Below are 21,871 nucleotides of genomic sequence, written 5' to 3' on the forward strand. Positions count from 1 at the left end.
TGAACACCACTTCTGGGTAGGGTTGGGATCCGGATCCGGTTCTTTTTTGGAACCGGGTCCAAAGTTCCGGTTCCGGAACCGTGGGTGCTCAGCGGCGAGGGAGACCTCCGTGTTTGAGATGGGAGCGGGCGGCGGGAGGTCCGAGGTTTCCAGAGAGGAGAGCGGTAGAAACAAACAGCCAATGTGTGTGTGTGTGTGTGTGTGTTCTGTTCAGGAGTTGTCACGTAAATAACAGTGCCCAAGCATGAATGCATATAAATATTTTTTATTACATTGCTGTGGTTAATTTGAGGTAAAAGTGTTATTGTAGAAATCAGAGAATCACTTTTTGTTGTTATATATTCTCAGGGAGATGATACAAGCTCTAAATCTGAAATACACACTACACACAACCCTACTCCTGGGTGAAAGTCAGTGTTTGTTGGACCCATCCACCACAGCTCCTGCCTACCTCACTGGACTTGCACCACCTTAACTTTCCTTCTTGTCCTACCGTGTTTCCCCCTGACACTGCCAGCCGCCATTAAACTATAGTGACAACCGTCTGCGTGTCATGCCATCACGTTAAAGGATGGCTTTTTGCATCAGTGTCTGATGCTGTATGTCTCTGCCCAAGTCATCGAAATTTCGAGGACTTCGGAGTGAGACCAGGTTGTCTCCCCGTGTGCGTCAGTATCTGATGCTGACATCAGACAAAGTGGCGTTATTTGACGAGTTGGGTTGTTGCCTGTTTCCTCTTAAACTGACACACCTGGTGCAGATCATACCACCACAAAGGGTGCCTCTGTGCATTGGTGTCTGACGCCGACATCACCGACAAAGCAGCAATATTTGACGAGTTGGATGGGTGGCCGCTGCCTCTAAAATTGATACGACTGGTGTATATCATATCGCCATGAAAGGTGCATCTGTGTTTCGGTGTCAGATGCCGACATCACTGGCACCGCGGTATTTGACTAGTTGGAAGTGAGAACGGGCTGTAGAGAGGGCTACACACACACACACACACACACACACACACACAGAGCTGACCAAACGCATGATCCTCCCTCAGGCTCATCCTTTACAAAGATACTTTGAAATAAAACATCCACCATAAAAAGACCTCATGGCAGGAGAGATTTTTCTCCTGCAAACTTTCTGGAAGGAAGCCACCTGAAAAGGTCTTATTCTAAAAACTGCAGTGCACCCTGGGTATTTATCTGCGCCTAAAATACTCCAACTGAGTGCTGAAGACAACTGGTCTCCTCACAAGATATCACAACTCAAACTGCGCTCTAACAAGACGACTGTAAACGGCTTAAAGGTTACACAGACAGACGCCGGTCCAATCACTGAGTCAGCGGTGTAACTGTAGACACAACGTGTACAGTCGAGCTCTTCTTCTTCTTCTTCTGTGGTCTCAATTGCAGCAGTTCTCATTATGTGAAATAATAAACCCAAATATGTTCCTCTTCCTCTGCAGTGAGAACCTACATCTGCCTTTTTGCAGATGGAGCTATAAGTGGCCATATTAGGGCAGAAATCCAGAGTCTGGCAGAGGGGGCAAGAGGGGCGCACACACACACACACACACACACACACACACACACACACACACACACACACACACACAGTGAGGAGAGTGAAGACAGTTTGAAACCCTTCCTTCACTGTGGTACCTGCCTTAACACACTCCTCCTCCTCCTCCTCCTCCCTCCGCCTCGCCTGGTCAACTCTGTAAACGCATCCTCGGGGAACACACACACACACACACGCACACACACTCTCACTCTCTGTGTCACGCGCACACGCACGGGCTCATATAGGAGGAGGCTCCCAGCAGAGCAGCGGGCAGTGAACGGCGGAGCGCGCACCGGACCAGCTCGTTAACTTGTCCCTTCCTTCCTCATTCTCGGGCATCTGCAGCCACAAACCGGACTACCGGGCAGACTACCGGCCACAGAGAGCCTCCACCGGCACAGCAGACAGCCTCAGACCGCTCGTCATCGTCTGTTTGACTCCGGAGACTGCGGATTTTATCCTTCATCTCTTCCCGTGGATACCGAGAGTGCGCACCGCCTCCCCGACACACGCAAAGTGTCCAGACATTAAGTCTGCTCATATTTATTTTACAGCTGGGAAATAAAAGCCTGTGTCCGTGTGTCGGTCCCGCTGTCTTCTCTACACCCCCCTCCGGTTTAACTGCACCGGTCAGACTTGGAAAGAGCAACAGCCTCCACCGGCGCATCAGTGAGGTAAGAGATGCGACTGTGTCTTTGAGCCACATTATACAATTACAGTCATTCACACGGTGCCGACACACTGCAATGTTGTGTGTGCAGGCCTGTCAGTCTGCAGCAGGAATCACACAACACACCAGGCTGGCCCCAAATGAATTTCAGATAATATGCATGAAGAATAATTTAGACTGTACTCGCGTTTATGACATCAGCTGATTATTGTAAATGTACTTTCCAAAGTGCAACAATCTGCACGGACAGTTTGACACTCTGCAGTCCGCCTCCAGCCTCCCAGCGCGCGCACACACACACCTCATACTGGGCCATATGGATCCCACGATTATTACATAAAACTTCATATTCTCCTCTGCGCTTCCTCCTCCTCTGCCTCTCTGTTCCTCCTGCATCAGCTGACCCTGTTTTAAAGACTGAAGATGCTCGGTGTTATACTTGTGTCTCTGAGCAGGGGCGGCTGTAGAAACTTCTGAATCTGGGGGCCAAACTGTTTTAAATAAGGGGGAACATTTGTGAAATTGAAATGTGTTTAGACTCTGGTCATTTAGTGTGATAAATAAATGCCAAAGAAACAATGTGAGATATTCAAACATGAAATGATATCGTTAAATAGGTGATATTTGTAGCTCCAAAGAGCGTCAACAGATTATGAAGCGACAACAACAGCCCTGTCTTTATAGGAACAGGACACACACACTGACAGAGATGAGAAACACAAAATGGTTGTGTTGTTCTTTTAGTTGTTTGTGTCTCCTTGTGGTTGTTTGCCATCTCTTTGCAGCAGTTTTGCGTCTCTTTGTGTGTGGTCGTTTCTTTTTGTGGTCATTTTGCATCTCTCTGTCGTCGCTTTCTGTGTCTTTGTAGTCATTTTCTGTGTCTTTGTAGCTGTTCTCCATCTCTTTGTAAACGTTTTACATCTTTTTGTGTGTCTCTCTGTTGTCGCTTTCCGTCTCTTTGTGGTCATTTTGCATCTCCTTGTGGTTGTTTTCAATCTCTTTGAAGCAGTTTTGCGTCTGTTTGTGGTCGTTTATTTTTGTGGTCGTTTTCTGTCTCTTTAGTCACTTTGCATCTCTTTGTGGTCGCTTTCTGTGTCTTTCTAGTCGTCGTCTGTCTCTGTATCGTGGTTCAGCGTGTACTTGTGGTCATTTTCCATCGCTTGGTAGCTGTATTGCGTCTCTTTGTGGTTGTTTTGCAGTGTTTTTTTGGTCATTTCTTTTTGTGGTCGTTTTGCGTCTTTATGACCATTTTACTTATTTTTGAAGTTGTTTTGTGTCTCACTGTTGTTGCTTTCTGCCTCTTTGTAGTCACTTCGCATCTCTTTGAGGTCGCTTTCTGTGTCTTTGTAGTCATTGGGTGTCCTTGTGGCTGTGTTCCATCTCTTTGTAACCGTTTTACATCTTTTTGTGTCTCTCTGTTGTCGCTTTCCGTCTCTTTGCAGTCATTTTGCATTTCTTCGTGGTCATTTTCTGTCTCTATGTAGTCCCGTAGCATGTACTTGTGGTCATTTTGCATCTACTTGTGGTTGTTTCCCATCTCTTTGTAGCAGTTTTGCGTCTCTTTGTAGCAGTTTTGCGTCTCTTCGTGGCAGTTTATTTTTGTGGTCGTTTTTGGTCTTTGTGACCATTTTGCATCTTTTAGTTTGCATCTCTGTTGTTGTTTTGTGTCTCTTTAGTTACTTTGCATCCCTTGTGCTCATTTTCTGTCTCTTTGTAGTCGTTGTCTGTCTCTGTGTGGTGGTTCAGCGTGTACTTGTGGTCATTTTCCATCGCTTGGTAGCCGTATTACGTCTCTTTGTGGTTGTTTTGCAGTGTTTTTTTGGTCATTTCTTTTAGTGGTCGCTTTGCGTCTTTGTGACCATTTTACTTATTTTTGAAGTTGTTTTGTGCCTCACTGTTGTTGCTTTCTGCCTCTTTGTAGTCACTTTGCATCTCTTTGTGGTCACTTTTTGTGTCTTTGTAGTCATTTTGCATCTCTTTGTGGTCTATTTCTGTCTCTATGTAGTCCTGTAGCATGTACTTGTGGTCATTTTCCATCGCTTGGTAGTTGTACTGCATCTCTTTGTGGTGATTTTGCATCTCCTTGTGGTTTTTTTCCATCTCTTTGTAGCAGTTTTGCATCTCTTTGTAGCCATTTATTTTTGTGGTCATTTTGGGTCTTTGTGACCATTTTGCATCTTTTTGTAGTCATTTTGCATCTCTGTAGTTGCTTTGTGTCTCTTTATAGTCATTTTACATCTCTTTGTCGTCATTTTCTGTGTCTTTGTAGTTGTTGTCTGTCTCTGTGTGGTGGTTCAGCATGTACTTGTGGTCATTTTCCATCGCTTGGTAGCCGTATTACGTCTCTTTGTGGTTGTTTTGCAGTGTTTTTTTGGTCGTTTGTCTTTGTGACCATTTTACTTATTTTTGAAGTTGTTTTGTGCCTCACTGTTGTTGCTTTCTGTCTCTTAGTAGTCACTTTGCATCTCTTTGTGCTCATTTTCAGTGTCTTTGGAGTCGTTTTCTGTCTATGTGGTCTTTTAGTGTGTACTTGTGGTCATTTTCAGTCACTCAGTAGCCATATTGCATCTCATTGTGGTCGTTTTGCATCTTTGTACTCATTTTGCATCTCTTTGTAGTTTTTTTGTGTGTCTCTTTGGTCGCACTCTGTCTTTTTGTCGTGGTTTTCTCTCTCTTAATGGTCATGTTGCATCCCTTTGTAATAAAGTTGCATCTCCTTTTGGTTGTTTTCTGTCTCTGTAGCTGTTTTGCGTCTCTTTGTGGTCGTTATTTGTGTCTTTGTAGTCTCTTTTGTTTAGAGTATACATGTGGTCATTTTCTGTTACTCTGTTGTCATATTGCTACTCTTCGTGGTGCATCTATTTTTAGTCATTTTGGGGTTGTATTGTGTCTCTTTGTTGTTTTTCTCTTTGTAGCATTTTTGCATCTCTTTGTAGTTGTTTTGTGTCTCTTTGTAGTCATTTGATGGAGTTTCCAATATGAAATAATCAGTCAAAGTCACATTCACTTCATACAGAGGTTCAGTAATCCATCCATGATACCAATTAGCTGTCAGCTACCTACCAATCACCCTCTGGCTCTTGTAGAGTAGGCACCAGTAATAGCCAATCACATTCCAGGGGCGGCCCATGCCACTGCTCTGGCCCCGATATCAGCTGGACTGGTCCCAGTCACCACACAGCTCATTGAAGTGCCGAACAGATCGTCTGGTTGTAAAAGCTCAAATATCGTCTGTCAGCGTCTGGCATTTATTATCCTCGGCAGTATCTCCTCGTCAGTTTAACAGCAAGGAGCCTCTTCCTGCTTTCTTAGTCTCCACTCTCAGCTGGTCAGAGGAGCTCTGCCTGTTCCTTTCTATTTTTAGTCTCTATTTACAATGCAGCAGCTATAGAGGCACTCTCACTCAGTTTCCCTTCATCTGTCTCTTCGCCTCGTGTCTCTCCTTCTCTGCCTTTCTTCACTTCCTTCCCTCGCTCACTTTTTTGTTTAATGTCCCTTTCACCTTTGGTTTCTCCTTCAAGCTGCTATCGCTGCCATCATCGTAGATCACGGAGCCCGACAGAGCGATTCAACACATTAAGCTTTGGTAGCAGCTCACCTCAAAGTGCCACCTGCTCCACTGACACACACATGCAGGATATTAGTGCATGAAGAGACGAGGGGGGGTTAGAGGTTAATCTCTGGATGCTTTTGACCCAAATCACCACGCAACCTACATACCCCCACCCTTAAACAACCACCCCACTGTCCCCACCACACCCCCACCCAAACATGTCATTAAAAATCAGCACACACACACACACAACAGACTGAACAACACATTTCGAGGCCCGGTGAGTTATTTAAGAAGTGTTTTACTGCTGGCAGATGGTCGCTTCATAAAACGGGGCTGTCTGTGCAGAAGAAAGATGCAAGTACTTTTCAAACTGGTGCTACGTGACCAAACAGAGAAAAGGACTGTGGCATCACTTTAGCTCAAGAAGTAGAAAACCTACAAATACCAGAATGCATTCTGGTATTTGTAGGTGCACCACCCTGCACCAATAAAAGCTCCTGCTGGTGGGTGATGTGATGCGAGCTTGGCCGTTTTTCCCCAGGAAACAATATGGCGGTCAGCTGGCAACTACCAGTTTCGAACAACAGTAAAACAGTTAAAGTTAAAATATGTTTCTGAAAACATCTGAGGTGAGAAACAGGCAACGCAGTAACAGAATCTTGGTTTATATTTGATCAGCACTGCTCAGTTTTATTGTTTGATGTGGATACAGCGTTGTAAGTAGACCCCTGTTTATTAGTGTGGATGCTTGTGCATTTAACCACCGCACATACTTTCAGCTACAGGAACCATTCAAACGTCAAAATGTTCAGCTCTTTAAGGACGTTTATTTCCCTATTTTTCTACTTTTAATGGTTGTAAAAAAAAATAAGGATTACAACTACAACTACTATTCTAACACAACTTCTGTCACTACTTGTGCCACTACTAATTCTTTACTACGACTACTTAGCCTGAGTGTCAGACTGAAGCTGCCAGAACCTTCAGTCTGACATGGCTTCCACTGAAGGTGATTTACAAGGGGGAGGGAATTTGATTTTTCCCTAACCAATCAGTAGAGATCAACGACTCACCCAGAATCTGACATCATTAGTATCCATGCCACGGGGGTGCCAAAAACAAGTGAGCATTGCCTGTTTAAAATGTCTCCATCGTCGTGCACGCCCAGCTGCATCGCCGTTAAATCCAGTTTAGCAGCTTCCTTAATTTGGCCCTCCATTAGCGCGAGTTGTGGCGAAATACCTCGATAGCATCGTTAATGTGGTCTGTAGCGGTTGCCATTAGCGTGGCACTGATTGGCTAATCGCTAGACCCGCCCCCACTCCAGGCATTCATTGGTCCTTCCATTGTTTGGACGAGATAAATCGCAAATTCATTGCAGTATGCCAGACCAGAGATGCAAGCCTGCTCAGCTGAGTGGGCGGGGTCTGTGGTCTGGAACTAACGACTACTGCTAGGACTACAACTAATAATACTACTAGAACTACATCTACTATTACCACCATTTCTGCATTTTTGGCCATGGTTTTGAATTCATTTCAGCATTCAGCATCCACATGCATTTTCCACAGGAAATGCATTTTCACATTCCTATGAAAGTTGCTCAGTGGCGCATGAAGCTTAGAAAGCTCTATTTCCGAGTTAAGAAATTGCCTGGATCTCCTGCAGTATGAGGCTCACAGAGTGAGCACACTGGAGACTGCATACTGTAGCAAGACAACACAAATTACTGAAATTACAAAAGATTTCTACGGGTGTGGACAAGCCACCGTCTGAAGTTTGGTGGAAATGTTATCGCAGGCCACCAACATCATGTTCAGCTTGTCTTTTTTCTGTTGCCACGATGCTCGATAGCCTGATGAGACCATCCTGATGACGTAATCTCAACTTTCTGTTTTGATCTCTGTATCAGTCTGGACTCAGTGCCGCCCTAAACACTTTCAGTGGGCCGAAGTATCCGCCTTGACAGACAAACTCCTTCAGCCAATCAGCATAACAAAACACCAGGGGAATCTTTATCATCAGTGGAGCCAACTGATAAATAAAGCTTTTGCCAAATCTTGTTGGAAGAACGGTGAAAACGTCTTTTCCTCCAAGAAGCTGCGAGTGCGTACATGTTCTTCTTCTTCTCTATTTCTGCAAGAACTTCACTTATTGCAGTGTTTACTGATGTCAGCGTTAGTGCTTGTTGCTTCGGGAGCTGCCAGTACTGTTCTGCAAACCTGCATTTTACACCATCAACTGCAACCCAGTCCCTGACTGGCCACGACTGTATTTTAATTCTGGAAAGTGTTTGTGGCAGCAGTGAGAGACAGCGAAACAGAATATCAAGCTCACGTCAGGATGGTCTTAGCAGGCTACATGCTTGCTATCTGGTCGGGTAAAGACAAATGGCAACTGCCAGAGATTGCACGTTAACCTGTGTGGCAACTTGGGCTGCCCCCCTCAATAAGAATTTTCCTAGCCAACCAGCAGTCCTCATCAGGGTCCATCAGTGGACTAGTCTCCTGCATGTTTCTGATATGAATGTAATGATTAAATGATATATTTTGGTGGTTTGAGTTGAAGGTGTGAGAAAGAATAGTATCAGTAACATTGTTAACACTGTGCTACATTACAGAGAAATACAAACCGTACTAATGAACCTTCATTAATATAGGCCTATATTTTATCTCCAAGTGCACGTCACACACTGAGCGAGCCGCCTGTTAATGACGCTGTGGGCTAATGGGCATGTAGCTACTTCCATGTTTCAGATGATACGTCATGTTTGTAGTCGACCAATGAAGATGAGTTTACATATCACCTTGGGTTCGTCCTTCACCTTCTCAAAATGATCCCACACTTTGGATTTCCTGCCCGACATGTTATTAACTAGCCTGTGGAATAACCGCAGGTACCAGCCCTGGAGATTAACCTGACGAGGACACTTCCTGTGTCTGTCCTTTCAAAGTAAAGTCACACATGGTCCAGTCATATAGGTTTGGATTTATTTTGACAAGAAGCAGCTCTTAATAGAGTTTCACTTTTTTCATTTATTTATTTTTTGTTGTTGTGACTAAGCAACCAATGAAATCTTGCCAACTAATTTCTGGTCGACTAACATTTGGTTGACTATAAAGGGGCAGCCCTGGTGGCAACAGCTTGATACACCCACCACTGTGTTCGTAACCACTTCCCCTCTGCAGCCTTCCCTTCACTAAAATAACTGGAGATAGCGAGTTACCACGTGGCGGTGTGAAAGCCCCGTAAAATGGAGGGAAGTTTAACACAGTTCATTTACACATACTGCCCACACTGTTGTGATACAAAGCTGGTTGAAAAACATTAAAGTATCTTTTTAATTACCTTCGACAAAACACACTGGAGGAACTGGATTTGGCCCAGATTGCTTTTTCAAACAGAGAAGAAGAAAAAGTTTGATTATAAGATCTCAAAGAATAGTTTTTAATAAAGCAAAAGTAATTAACTTGTTCTTCATCTTCCATAATGGCGGAGTATAATCGTAAGGAAAACCTGACCTCCCTTCATGGCAAAGTGTCCCAGTTTAGACTTCACATCTGCTGCAGTAACCACTGCACACACACCCAGACCTCAGCCGGCATTTGTCACACTGATACTGAAAGTTAGAGACATCAGTTACCTTTGACTTCTAATGGAGCAAATTTAAATCAATTAATTATTGTCATATTAATTATAAAGACTGTAAAAATGAGACCATTGCCATGAAGACTGTTTAAGTGTATGCAAACCACAGGGTGATGTTGTTCCAGTGTGAACATCTGCTTCAGACAGATTATGTGTAAACTGATTACAGGTTTATTTCTACAGTGATTCAGCAGCTCTGTTGAGAAAAATATATCACACAGAACACTCTGATCCAGGGCAGCAGATGAAGAACATTCAATCTCTTTTTGCCGTACTAGCAGCGTGACTCCAGGGATGGAAATGTCGACAGTCGCTTTGTCATTTAGACAGTCCACCACCTCGGTCCAGACTGAAATATCTCAACAACGACTGGATGGATCATCATGAACCTCTGCACAGACATTCATGCCCACTGAAACAACATATTTTTACACCCAACTTGTCAAATACCAAATGAAATATTAACTTCCAGACTGCTGGGGTAACCCAGTTCATGATGAGCTCAAAAGTTTGGCATAGAAAAGCTAATGCTAACTGTTTCATGTAAGTGAATGGAAGATGCTAAAACTATTAGCGGCCTATTCTGGGAGGAATAGCTAGATAAAAACACAGATGTGGGTGGTCTAACCAAGTGTGCTAGTTAGTCTAGTTAGCGTTATAACCAGCAGGATCCATTTGATGAATTTGGTAGTTTACTCAGTGGCAGCAAAGCATTGTAAAGGAGAACTAATGTTTTTTCAACCTGGGCCCTATTTTCTGATCTTTTTTTTTGTCTAAATGAGTGATAGGATGTTCAATATGTGACATGTCTCCAGTATGAAGCTAGGGCTGACCTGCCTGCAGCCCGTGAGCGCACGCTATATTAAATAATAGGGCACTCAGACAGCGTCAAACAACGTCAAAATAAAAGTGCATTTTTTTCACACAGATAGGCTCGGATTGTTAGTATAATTATCTGACAACATAACGGAAAGGAGAAATGAACGTCTGTGTTTACCTTTAGCTGGATTCAGACTCTTTGATATCTTCTACTGTTTTTGAGTTTTCACAAGTTACGTTTTAAGCTGTTTTCAGACATTTTCTGAGTTTATAATGGGTGTGTATTGCGCAGCTTACAGTGGGTGACATCACTGCTGACATCACCCATTCTAGATCTTTCTGCTTCTCTGCTTACACATTTTTCTGATGAAAACTATTCTGCAGCCAACCACTCCACTCCACATACACAACATGTACATGAAGCTGTAGGCATTTTGTCTTCTTTCAGCTGACGTGCTCATTTAAGCAGTCGGACCTACACTTTTTAAAATGTTCTGCCTCAAGCAACAAGAGTAATATAGCGCACGCTCACGGGCTGCAGGCAGGTCAGCCCTAGCTTTGTACTGGAGAAATGTCACATATTGAACATCCTATCACTCATTTAGACAAAAGTAGATCGGAAAATAGGGCCCAGGTTGAAAAAAACATTAGTTCTCCTTTAATGCTAACGACTGACAGGAAAATAAAAGTAACTCTAATCACTTGAGGTGAAAGTGATTTCACAATCCTGTGAGATGTTTTACTTTCAGCAGCCAAATAATTCATGATCCAGGTTTTCTAAGAGTTATGAACATTTATTTTCACACAGATTTTTGTGGATGCTTAGTGAGACATGCTAACATGCTAACACTAGCTTATTGGCAAGTGTTAGCATGCTAACATGCTAAACTAAGATGGTGGTAAAATTATACCTGCTACACATCAGCATGCTAACATTGTCATTGTGAGCATATTAGCATGCTGATGTTAGCATGTAGTTCAAAGTACCACGCTGTGACGTACAGCCTCACAGGGCCGCTAGCCAGGCTGTAGTCCTGTGTTCAGTGTCCATTATTATTAAGACCTCTCACAGTGTATTTCCACTGTGTATGTCTATAAAGTCTACACATGTCCAGAGAACGCATCAACATGGAAGTCCAAAGCCGGTACACATCCTGTGTGAACAAGAAGCTTTTAGAGTTTCTCCCGATGGCAGACGGTGGAAAAACCAGTTTGTCATGTTTATCCTCTTCAGTACTGTAAGAGAACCTTTGAGGAAGCCGATGTCGTCCGTGTGACAGTGAGCAGACGAGGGTTTATTAGATCGGTGTACAGTTGTTTTATCAAAGGATCACAGTAAATCTGTCAGCGATATAAATCTGTGTTTTAATAAACGACATGAGTGCCTTTAAATGTGACTGCTGGTTGAGGAGGAAAGTGTTATTTCTGAGGGTTTTCATCAGTGACAACACGAACTCCTGGCTGGGAAACAAAGAGAGACTGATAATGTGCCGAGCCGTGGATTAACTGTTTGTGAAAATGGACAGGCAGCACTTAGTGAGGAGGCATCTGTGGAAGACAGCAGGAGACAGATGGAAAACAGATATCAGAGAGCAATGACAGGAAGACAGTGAGAAGCAGGGGAAACCTGTCATGACTAATATTTTTGATAAAACCCTCACAGAGACAGACAGCAGTGAGCTACACGGTGATAATCCTATGATTTAGATTTTTATTAGTTAAATGGTTACACTGCGTGGTGTCTGAGGCTTGAAGTTTGCTCAGGTTAATGAGCTGGTAGCTGAGATGCAGAAGATAAACAGACGTATGTACATGAGTTTGTATGGGGCATATGAGGCGGAGTAATTTGAGAAGCAGAGAGAGACAGGACAATGGTCAAGGTAAATGATGGAGAGAATGGGGAGAATATAATGGAAACAGGCAGGCAGATGAGTGAGAGGACAAAGAGGACGACCAACCCAACTGCCGGAGCAAATGTTGATATTGTATATTTCTGCAAATCATGGAAATGTAACAATTGTAAGTTTCGTATGCTAAATTTTTTTGTTTCTTTTGTAGCATATACACTCAAACTTTAATTTCAATTTCAATTTTATGTTGTGGCAATGCTGTGGTTGATGTGTGGTTAGCTTGAGGCACAAAACCAACTTGGTTTGGGTTAGGAAAACATCATGTATGTGCTTTAAAATACTGGGTTTGTCCCAACAAACACTGCTGGAAATGTCCCAACGTGTCGCTAAACAATACCCAGTTTTGACACAACAAACACAGATGGAAATGTCTGGGTCTCTTGTTAAAAAATACCCTGCTTTGTTGCAACAATAACGGCTGGAAGTGTCCCAATCTCTTGTTAAAAAATCAGTTTGCTTGCAACAAACACAACTGGAAATGTCCCAAGATGTCGGTAAAACATACCCGATTTTGTCGCAACAAACGCAGCCTATACATGTCCCAATCTCTTGTTAAAAAATACCCCATTTTGTCACAACAAACACGGCTGGAAATGTCACGATATGGCATTCAAATATATCCAGGTTTGTCGCAGCAAACATGGGTGGAATGGTCTAGACGTGTTGTTAAAAAATACCTGGTTTTATCGCAACAAACACGTCTGGCAATGTCCCAATGTAATGGTAAAAAATACTGTGTTTGTCCCCACAAACACGGCGTTAAATGTTGCGATGTATTGTTAAAAAATATCCTGTTTTGTCACAGCAAACATGGCTGGACATGTCCTGGCGTATTGTTAAAAATACCCAGTTTCATGGCAACAAACACAGGTGGAATGGTCCTGATGTTTTGATAAAAAAATACCTGGCTTTGTCGCAACATGCACGAGTGGTGATGTCTCTATGTGACATTTAAAAACCTGTCATTCTGGCAAAGACGACAGCTGGAAATGGTTTGACATGTACGGTTTTGTCCAAGAAACACGGCTGGAAATTATTCAGCGTGACGATAAAAATTCCTGATTCGCTGAACTCCATGAATTGTTAAAAATACCTTCTTTTTTTGTTTGTTGGTCCCAAACAGTGGTCTGCTGCTGTCTTCCTTTTGGCAGCCATCTTGTCTAGGTGTCACATGCCCTCCTGTCTGGGAAGTTTTTAGATCGCAGAGATGACAGCTGGAAAGTGAAAAAATGACTTTATATAAGTCGGCCTACATGCACTGCCAGGCTGATTGTTCTGTGTTTGCAAAGTAAATATAAAATCATGAAGCTTTCAGTTTCTATTAACGGATTTGTCTGAAAAAATGGAAAGTAAACCTCAGGAACATGAATCAGAAGCTAAATGACAGATTGCACTGAGTTACAGAAGCTAACGGAACAGAGGCTAACCCGGGCGTGACATCATGACTTCGGCCCTATAAACAACGAGGGTGACAGATTTACCCTTCAAAATTCGTAGTAAATTTTGAAACATTAGGTTCCTGATTTCAGTCAGAGGTAAAGGAGGCTTGTCACTTCAGGCTGGTGACCCTAAATTTTGGCAGCTGAAATGACAACTGCTGTTGCCAGAGTGTATCAGTTATAGCTAGCTAATTAAGCTAACGTTAGCTTCAGGTGTGGGTTGAAAACACTGCATCCAGGTGACTTTTTGATGTTTGAAGTCGACATATTTTAAAACGAGAACCCTTTAAAGAGGTCTCAAAGTGGAAACACAACTTTTCAACATTCCCCTAACCAGCATTTCCAAGTGGTATTATTGTTGGCGCTGTTGTCCCAAAGACAACCGGATCACTTTCAGTTTCCTTTAAAGTAAACAGTACGGAAACAGTAACTGCAAAGGACTTACACTGATACTCTTTGGTAACTGGGTATAGCTACAGATAGCTAACAGGGAAAACACAAGTGCTACATCTTCCTGTTTTAGATGCACAATGGTCGACGCACTTCCTTTGCACCTAAAATCCAGCGTTCATTTTCTCAGGAGATTGTACCCAGTGGAAGTGAGGCTTATAGGGAACCAATAAACGCCAATGATGTCATTATTCTATGGCCACAGAGTGAGTGCAGGAATGAGTGCTAAAATGCGGAGATAGCATTTTTGCACCTCCAGCTCCCTCGTCTTGAAGTCAGTGAGTTTTTGGAATGGGCTTTTGATTAAATGCCTCAGAAAGGTCTTTTAACGTTTCGCTCTACGACATAAAATACATCAGTAAAGACCCCACTCGTGAATTTTGAAGCTTTTATGTGTATTTAAAAAAGCGAATGCTAACAAGCAGCTAAATGACGACAGATCGATATCATACCAAACACGACACAGCCTTGTTGTTAAATCATGTAACCGTGGTGTAGTTTGTTTATAGCATGACGTTAGCTTTTTATTTTTGGTGATTGCGCTGACAGCATTTGTGTAAATTGTCTTGTAAACCTTTTTTAACTTCTGGGTTGGTCCCCGGTGCCGAAAAAGTCCTCCCTGCAGCACTATTAATTGTGCAATCAACATTTACGTCATGATTACAAGTTGAAGTAAAAACTATTTCCTTTTTAAGTGTGCACTCGCTGGCTGCGAACACGTATGTGCTAAAAGACTGAGGCTAAAGTTGCAGTTACGTAATTTTAAATTCATATCCAGACAGTTTTTGAAGCCTTTCCTGTCATTATGCAGTGATTTTTAACTGCACACAGTGTACCATCACACACCACCTTTCCCTCATCAGGCCCGTCCACCCTGAAGCCTGGCACATCCCTCTTTCAGACAGATAGCGACGCAGACTGAGGCAGTGAAAGAGTGGAGGAAAAAAGAGGGCGAGAATGAGATGAATTAGCAAAAGAAAAAAATGAAAGAGACAAACAGAGACACTGGCTGAGAAGAAGTGAGAAAATGAGACAGGAAAGGAGGTGGATGCTGGGAAACAGATGGAGGGAGCAGACACATAGAAGAAGAGGGGGAAACAGGGATGAAGGAGATGGTGAGTGATAGAGTTAGAAAGAGGAAAAGCATTCAATCTTCCTGTCGTCTCTGGAGGATGCTGCTGAAACCTGATCTCAGCCAGGAACCATCGCTCTGCCTCTCTCTGTCTGTCTAATATTGGTAAGACACACACACTTTGTCATGTAATATTGCACCTGGTGTTTTCCTCAAACTCACAAAAGGACTCACAGATACACACAAACCTAGCTCCAACCTTTATTTGTCGCTCCCTTTGAATCACTTTTATGAAGGAATAATTATTGTCATGTGGGACCAAGAAGTTCTAATAATAAGCTATGCAGTTTAAATCAATATTTTGGTAGAAACCTCCTGAACATTTGGATCTTACATTATTAGAGAAAACATCTGGGCAAACGTTAGCAGGTGCTGGACAAGCCTCCCATTTTCGACATGCCAAACAGCATCAGAAAAACACTGATTTTCAACATGAAACTGCTTAATTCAGTGTTTTTACCGTTTTAAATCACCTGGTCTGTTTGTTTTGGAGAGGAAGAGACCTCTGTGGATAATTCGGCACGTGGTAGAAACGTCCTGAACAATGATCACTAAAGGAATCCTGATCCTACAAGCTGTTTTTCTTTAAAGGGACACTTTGCCAAATTTCAACCAGCTCTGTATCAAAGCACTGTGGGTAGTTTGTGTAAACGAACTGTGGTAAACTGCCCTCCACCTAACCAGTGCCTATAGATATCCCTCCTCACCTCATCTGGTGAGGTTTCGCTGGCTCTCCTGGACAGTTAAGGTCCTGACACACCAAGCCGATGGTCAGCCGTCGACCAAAGTCGGGCCGTCGGTGAGCGTCTGTCAGCCTAGTTTTTGCGGTGTGTCCCGCACCGTTGACACTTTGGCGTCGGCGGCTTTTCGGCCGATTGAGCATGTTGAATCAGCGGCAGAGGTTGTCAGTGAGAGAGATCACTCTGATTGGCTGTTCAGGTTTTATTTCCTCGCCCCTGTAGCGAGTGAATCTGCCTGTAGTGAAACCGGGGCTAACCGGTGCTTCCTCCTCAGGCTCCACTTCACTCAGCTGCCCCACAGACCCGCTGCTTCTTCACACTTTAACCTGAGTAACAAACCGGAGCTAGCTGGGAGCGGCTAGCGGAGCGTTAGCCGCAGCATGACCGGAGGGAAGCACAGCCAGTTAGCCTCCGCTAGTCTCTGAGCTAGCCCCGGCTCTCCGTTTGGATCCAACCGGAGCACCGAGCCCTGGTTTGTTATTCAGGTTAAAGTGGGAAGAAGCAGCGGGTTTATCGGGCAGCTGAGTGAAGTGGAGCCTGCGGAGGAAACACCGGGACCGTCTGGATGTAATAGTCCGTGGAGGTGCTGCAGTGCTCGGCTGCACAGATAGGAAACCCCTCGGCTGACAGGATGTACCACTCTCTCACTCCGCTCTCTCTCACGCAGGCGCAGAACGTACGTGCTACTTGGCCGTCGGATGTAGTCCGTGTAGTGTGTTCAAATGCAACTGACACAGGGCGACGTGAGGCGACGTAGACGACGCAACAGTTGGTTCTTTGATGTCGGTTTGGTGTGTCTGCACCTTTACTCAAACTACAGGCTGTGCTAATGCATTTTCATTTTGCCCACCAGCTGTGCCGCCACCACGGATACAAAGAGTACAGAGGTAGATCAAGAGACAGACCCGCCCACCCCTCTCTCTCTGTCTCTCTCTCTCAAACTCCAACCATAATCTGATGAAACGGCAAAGTTAGGCAGTGCTGATCGAAAATAATTCAAGATTCTGTTTCTGTGTTGCAGATTTCTCGCCTAAAATGTTTTCAGAAACATACTTCAGCCTTCAGTTTAACTGTAAGACAAAATTGTTACCAGCCGTCCATTTTCTGTCGTCATGTTGCACCAGTTTCAAAAGTATCTGAGCCTCTCTGCTGCAGAGACAGACCAGGTTTATGAAAAGATGATCTTTCCAGCAGTGAAATATGTCTTTAAATATCCATTTTGAATCATATGGAACATTTTACTGTTTATTTTCCCAACCACTGTTGCACCTACACTCCATTTGGGTCGAAGCAGGAGTTGAGAGTATCAGAGCTGTTTCAATAAAACTACCACAAATGCCTTTTGTATTATTATGGTTCATGGAGTTCATTAGCATCCTGACCATGTGGTGAAGTAGGTGTTATTAGCTGCTATTTCCTGCCCTGCCTCACTCACTAAACTGTCATAAAGGACAATTGCATAATATCAAGTATTATTTAATGCCCTCTAAAAATACCACTGTTGTTTCAGCGCTGAAGCACCTCAGTGAGATCGATCCTGAGTGCAGACCAGACAAGCGCTCGGCTCACCCGAATCCTCAAGTGACTCACACGGGCGCGCACACACTCGAGGGTACACAAACACGAGTGCACACACAAGAGGGGAAGAGTATTGTAGAGAGAGTGTAGTGGACACGGAGCGTGGGAGGGCAGTGAGAGCGAGCGAGGGAGGGAGGAAGAGACAAAGAGAAAGATGCAGCAGAAGAGACTGAAGACAGTGTTGCTGTAGGGAGTTGACCACTGGTATGTTTGGCTTTCTTTCCTGCAGTAAGTTACACATTTCAGTTAATCATATGTAAATATATATTAAATCTGATCCTGAGAGAGACACAAACTGAACCAAGATACATTTTACAAAAGCTTCTCCATCACTTTAACCCTTCACAACCAGCTATGTGTCTCTGTAGGTTATGCAAAGTCCGAAGTCCTGCAGTTCGCTGTAGCTGACGGTGACTTTGACCTGGTTACATGTGTCTTTCTCTCTCTGGTGACTACATTTACATGACATCAGAGAAAATGGATTTGCTCTGTCAGTCCGACTAAAACTGGACTTTTAAAACCTCTGTAAACATGTTAGTGTGAGTGAAATGGTCCTGCAGTGAATGTGTCACAGTGGGACTAACACACCCAGATCATGTGACTCCTGCATGTATACAGTCAGTCAGACCCAAACTGGCCGAGGCGCTCTGAGCATGCTCCACAGTTTCCGCCCCGGGCTTTGACCCGGAAGTCCAATAGCATTAAATGTGTAAGAGAAGAAGAAGCCGGTAACAACATGGAGAAATCTACATCCAGAGCCGTGACTTTTTGGACGGACCAAATGTACAGAGCTGTAAAGTTGTCCACCATGGTAGCAGTTAGCTGCTAGCTAACCGTAGCTAACTTGTTTGTCCATTGTTTGGTCTGTGACATAATAGGTCAACAGGAAAAAGGTCCAATACTAACAAGCTGAAAGGGGGCATATCTCCACCTATCGTAGAGGAGTTGCACCCTGGAAATCCAGAGTTCTCGCGAGAGCACAATTTGAATTTGCTCAGTGAGTCACTCCGGCAATCAGTAATGATGCTCATTACCCATGCCCCTGGAGCCAAGCTGCACCAATCACATCGGTGTATCTGATATAGGCGGGCCAGAGGCGAGCTAAACAGATGACGACAGCGCTGCGACGATGAAGTCCAGAATCAGTCAGTAAACATTGCAAGATGGCTACGGATGAACACCAGTTGTTTGAAACGGCTTTGGCCGCTACAATGAACGAGTTAGACTTGGCTTTTTCTCTAAAAGAGGAACAGAAGACGGAGCTCGAATCTTTCCTTGGCAAGAAGGACGTTTTTGCTGTTTTGCCGACCGGATACGGCAAGAGTCTAATCTTTTGCATGCAGTGATATTTTCAAATGCATGCTTGGTGCCGCCCCTCGAGTTGGGCAATTTGCATTACTCATAGCCAGACCCTAAATCTTTCTAGATTTGGGTCTGGATTTCCAGGCTAGAGGAGTCGCACATACTTGGCTCAATAAATGGATTCCCCTCCCATGCTTGTATACTGGGACAAGGACAGTAGTCTTATCGAGCTATATTTATTCTGTCATCAGCACACTGACAAACATCCTACACACTCTTTAACTTCAGTTACAGCTGATACACTATGATGTGATAAAACACACGACAGTATGTCTCCACTGGATGGATCCTGTCTTTGGCTAATCGCTTTTCCTCTCACTGACACACAGTGCAGGTGAAATGGATATGACCTGTTAAAGTGCATATTACTGATGCATCACTCAGTACAGGTTGTGTAGAAGGAGTCCTGATCTGATTATGCAGCATCAGATATTTCATATACAGTTAGTTTTAAGAGCTTAGCACAAGATTTTAGTGGAAAATTTAATCTTTAAAAGATCCAAGAAGTGGTGTTGTCATATATATACATTTATTTATTCATTCATTTTCCATAACCGCTTATCCTGTTGGGGGTCTTGGAGGGGCTGGAGCCTATCAGAGGATGTATCGTGACTCAGGTGTCGTGATAATATCGTACTGTGGGGCCTGTGGTGATTCCCACCCCTGGGTACATGTACCCCTGGTTAGGAGTCACTGTAATGGAGGATGACATCCAGCTTTAAGTTGCATTACAGTCTCCCACTGTTCCTTCTGTTGGACTCAGATAGCCCTTGATGTAGTGGGGTGTGGAGGGGGGGGCAAAGCACTCATCCCACTGAGTGAAGTTTTGTGCTGGGACACCACTACATTTTAGAGGCTCATGCAACACAACGGGGGAGGATTTGAGGGCAAATTGGAAGAAATGGGACGCAGCACAAGTACAGGCTGTCCTGTCTCTTCTTTCTGAGCCAAATAGAAAAGCTTTTTTCTTTTCCCTCCCTTCAGGTACTGAGCTCTACTTTAACCTGCAGTCAATGCAAATGGAAACAGAAGATAAGAACCTAACTTTGCGTAGAATTCATGAGCTATTGAACTGCGGTCATGTTGGCTGCAAACATAATTAAAGTTTCCTTTAAATTCCATTAAATTTGATTTTCAAGTTTTTTATCAAATATCACCTGGTTTCCTGTTTTGAAGCCTTGAGTTTGGCATTTTGGTCGTGGCGCATCTTGGACTTTTGGAGCCAGATGTGACCATATTACAGCAAGAGAGTGGAGCTAACCCAAATGTTGTGTTCACACCAAATGCGATGCAGATTTTCACGTCACGTTACTCGCGCAAGTTTGGACACGAGAATATTTTGTGTTGACTCGCATCATACGCATGAAATCGCTGAATTGATGGATAAACTTGGCCAGTACGTCCTCTATCTTATATTTCAATGCTGATTTACGATCGTGGCGTGAAGTGGTTGCTGAAGTTTAGATTTTTCAACTCTCGCGAATAAGGGTATGACACAAATTTGTGCTACTTGCTTCATTCACGTCACTTAATTCGCATATTTTGCATGATTAGCATTGCATCCATCGTGCCGCCCAGCAGGAATTTGCATCTAATCTTGGCCTTACATTGACTTTACATGTAATTCACTTGCACAAATTGATTTATTCTCCCCTTTTGTCATAATGTGGTCACGTCTGGTTGCCATCAAGTCACTACCACTGCGACAGTAATGTATCCATGTTGTAACCCCAGATTAACAGTACAGACGTAGCCGTAGCTGTTGCTATTTCAGTGTGTCTTTAGTTCAGGAAAGCTAATTGAAATGTTTTAGTCAGCTAAAAAATCTTTGTTTAGTGGCAGTTGTCTTTAAAGACCCTTGAGGAGCTGGATGTTTGTTTTTGAAAGCAAAAATTAGCATTAGCATTGTCACAGTTAACAAAGCTGTAAATTAAATGTGCTAACCAAGCTAGCAGCTAGTGTTAGGGTTAGCTCCACCCTCTCGTTCAAAAATGGTCACTTCTGGCTCCAGAAATCCAAGATGGCGCAAGCAAAAATGCCAGACTTAAGGTGCCAAAACAGGAGTCCACAAACCAATGGGTGATGTCACGGTGGCTACGTCCATTATTTTATACAGTCCACTGGAAGCACTCACCTGGCACACTGCTCGCTGTTTTAATGGACTTTTATTCATTAAAGCTGATGAACTTTTCCTAAAGTGGGAACATGCAGCCCCAAGGACACGAAACAAGCCAGCTGAATATATCCTGTGGTGCTGAGTGAGTCTGCCAGTTTTGGCAGCACTTGTTTGTACCCTAACATTTAATGGCCTCTGTTCTCCCCTCCTGTAGGTGGAATCGTTAAGCAGTGGTTATAAATCAGATGTACTTCGTTTGTGTTCTTGCTGCAGGGCACGGTTGTATGGAGTGTGTCTGACTGCTATTTAACAGTGTAATGTACTGTATAAATTTAACTCTGGCCTCCCCCTCCCCCGCTGTGCACAGGTAGAAAAGCCCTACATCAAGCTGCAGCCATGGATGAGATGGACCTGCCCCAGATGAAGAAGGAGGTGGAGAGCCTCAAGTACCAGCTGGCCTTCAAACGAGAGAAGTCCTCCAAAACAGTGACTGAGTGAGTACAAGCACCTGCACTGAGTTCACCTCCCAAAAACCAACTGTGATGAGTAGCTCTGAAATAAAATAGCTTTGGTTTTACTAAATACGCCGAGTACATAAAATCTGTGATAGTTCACAGTTTCAAAGTGTGCAGAAATTTAGATATTACTCATCACATCACAGAGTCTGTAGCTGAATATCAGAAGTACAGGACAGGATTTTTCTGCAAAGCTTTTTGCCCAGAGGTAGCTGAGAAGGTGAAAACCACTCTCATGTCTGTACATTAAAAATGAAGCCACAGCCGGCGGCAGTTTGCATAGCTTAGCACAAAGACTGGATACAGTTAGCCTGGCTCAGTCCAGAAGGAACAGAGAAACAAGTTTGTTGTTTAGTTTCCATCCTTCAAAATT

General features: G+C 43.7%; 1 protein-coding gene across 2 annotated transcripts in view; it reads left to right on the plus strand.

Annotated features, from left to right (window-relative positions):
• The first annotated feature begins 1,726 nt into the window (after nt 1-1,726).
• gng13b (guanine nucleotide binding protein (G protein), gamma 13b) overlaps nt 1,727-21,871 on the plus strand; it is a 30,979-nt gene continuing 10,834 nt past the window's right edge. Inside the window, exons 1-2 of one of the 2 annotated variants that reach the window (XM_049561167.1) lie at nt 1,727-2,237; nt 21,351-21,477. In XM_049561167.1, coding sequence (XP_049417124.1) covers nt 21,380-21,477 — 98 coding nt within the window. In that variant the 5' untranslated portion in view covers nt 1,727-2,237; nt 21,351-21,379. Of the gene's footprint in view, nt 2,238-17,678; nt 17,710-21,350; nt 21,478-21,871 lie in introns of those variants that run through there. The other variant, XM_049561168.1, reaches the window with a different exon arrangement.

The sequence above is a fragment of the Epinephelus fuscoguttatus genome, linkage group LG19 (genome assembly GCF_011397635.1).
Source record: "Epinephelus fuscoguttatus linkage group LG19, E.fuscoguttatus.final_Chr_v1".
NCBI lineage: Eukaryota > Metazoa > Chordata > Actinopteri > Perciformes > Serranidae > Epinephelus > Epinephelus fuscoguttatus.